Source organism: Limulus polyphemus, unplaced genomic scaffold (assembly GCF_000517525.1).
Source record: "Limulus polyphemus unplaced genomic scaffold, Limulus_polyphemus-2.1.2 Scaffold5080, whole genome shotgun sequence".
NCBI lineage: Eukaryota > Metazoa > Arthropoda > Merostomata > Xiphosura > Limulidae > Limulus > Limulus polyphemus.
In genome coordinates, this window is record NW_013670690.1 from 57721 (window position 1) to 60092 (window position 2372).

General features: G+C 29.1%; 1 protein-coding gene across 1 annotated transcript in view; it reads left to right on the plus strand.

Annotated features, from left to right (window-relative positions):
* The window catches only part of LOC111089041, an 18908-nt gene that overhangs the window by 13797 nt on the left and 2739 nt on the right, over nt 1-2372 (plus strand). The window contains exon 3 of the mRNA XM_022400706.1: nt 1277-1370. Coding sequence (XP_022256414.1) covers nt 1277-1370 — 94 coding nt within the window. The remainder of the gene's footprint in view (nt 1-1276; nt 1371-2372) is intronic.

Below are 2372 nucleotides of genomic sequence, written 5' to 3' on the forward strand. Positions count from 1 at the left end.
GTTGTTTCTGTCGTCTATCTTTAGAAAGTTCTTTATTCTCAACACTGATTTTAAAGCTACAGACACTGAAATTTGTGGATAGTTGGATTTCAATATATTTTTGATTTTATTCCTCAAAACCTAACTATAGTTACCTATAAACGAGAGACTTATGAGGGGTGTACACTCAATTTTAAAACCTTTTACAAAGTTGTTTAGTATTGATAGATAAGAATAATTTTTAACGCCATCTATTGGCTTTGTATAAATACTGATTGATATGTTAAGTTCTGTAAAATATAATACGTACAGTAATTTATATGTTCCTATTTCTAAATTATCACGAAAGGTGTTGATACTAACATCTGAAGAATAATCTGACCCATTTTCTTCTTCAACTGTAAACTTGATATAATGATGCTACTTATTTAGAAGCTCTAATAAGTAATAACAATTTCACATGCCCTTAAAAATAAAGATTTAACTTTCCGGATAGTTATTCAACCATCAACCATTGTTTTCACTACAACATAAGAAGGGTTTGGTAAACAAAACGCTAATTTTGAGCCCATAGCAACATCGTCGATTTGATTATAAATACTGCTGTTAAAATTGAAATTATATTTCTAAGTAGCAAGATTTAAGAACTCAATAAAGATAGATCTTGTTAAACATTTTACAATTGTATCATTTTGAAAAAAACCCAAATCTGCTGCTCTTTGAATAACCTCCTTCACTCAAAGGAATATGGATGTATGGGGACTCAAAATGAGAACTCAACAATAAATGTGTTCAACAAATCTTAAATCTGCCAGTTATTTGGAGATCTCAAAATTATTTGTAACCATATATTCATGCTCATTTTAATAAATAAAAATTTTCGGTGCTGATATTCAAAATATTAATCATTTACACTAAAGTATTTTCTTTTCTATTTCTTTAACCTCATACACACCTTTATTTGACCGCCAATGAATATGTTAACAACGCCCTCTTTAAATAATTTAACTTTCTTAATTCTTTATTATTTATAGGGTCTATACAATATACAGTTATTACCAAATTTTTATTCTATTTCCTTATTAAAAAAAGTCCAGCAGTGCTTTATTATAGTATTTACTATTATTTAGTTTTTATTACACGTCTTAAATTTCTACTCGTATTTTAAAGCCGAACTAATTTTACTTAAGAGAATTACACGATGTTATTTTAATAAAGCTGATGATTTTTGACTGATCAAACATTCTTACCTTCACTGCCATGTTCTGTATATATTTTTGTTTTGTTTGTTATTAAGCTCAAAGTTCTGTCCACTACAGGTATCGAAACCCGGTTTCTAGCAGTATATGTCCGCAGACATACCGTTGTGCCAATGGGGGACATTTGTTTTGGTAAGATATGCTATACGCCAGCATTGGTTAAGCTGTAGCGTTGCTTGTGTCTGATTAAACTATATTGTTAAACGCTGTCAAACAAAGACACAATGATTACAGTATGTTAATTAAATCCTTTAACAAAACGATATTGGTTATATTTAGTTTATTAAGTGATACCAGAGCTTTATGTTGGTTATATACGATTTGAAAAACTGAGTTCCATAATAATAATGTTAATTATATCTAATTAATTGATTAGTTGAATTAGAAGTCTAGGTCCCCGAGGAGAATAATTGAATCGACTGTTACTTTTATAACGCGTCTACAGCTGAAAGTGCAGAATGTGTTCAGAAGCATCGCTTCCAATCCGCAGCCCAATACGTTAACCACAATTATGTAGTGTTTCATAATGGTGTATATTATCGTGACGTTAGTAATCTGATTGACAAAATACTGTTTTTAGGTAGTGTTAATTATGTAGTGTTTCATAATGGTTTATATTATCGTGACGTTAGTAATCTGATTGACAAAATACTGTTTTTAGGTAGTGTTAATATGTAGTGTTTCATAATGGTTTATATTATCGTGACGTTAGTAATCTGATTGATAATAATTGTTTTTAGGTAGTGTTAATTATGTAGTGTTTCATAATGGTTTATATTATCGTGACGTTAGTAATCTGATTGACAAAATACTGTTTTTGGTAGTGTTAATAATGTAGTGTTTCATAATGGTTTATATTATCGTGACGTTAGTAATCTGATTGACAAAATACTGTTTTTAGGTAGTGTTAATTATGTAGTGTTTCATAATGGTGTATATTATCGTGACGTTAGTAATCTGATTGACAAAATACTGTTTTTAGGTAGTGTTAATAATGTAGTGTTTCATAATGGTTTATATTATCGTGACGTTAGTAATCTGATTGACAAAATACTGTTTTTAGGTAGTGTTAATAATGTAGTGTTTCATAATGGTTTATATTATCGTGACGTTAGTAATCTGATTGATAAAGTA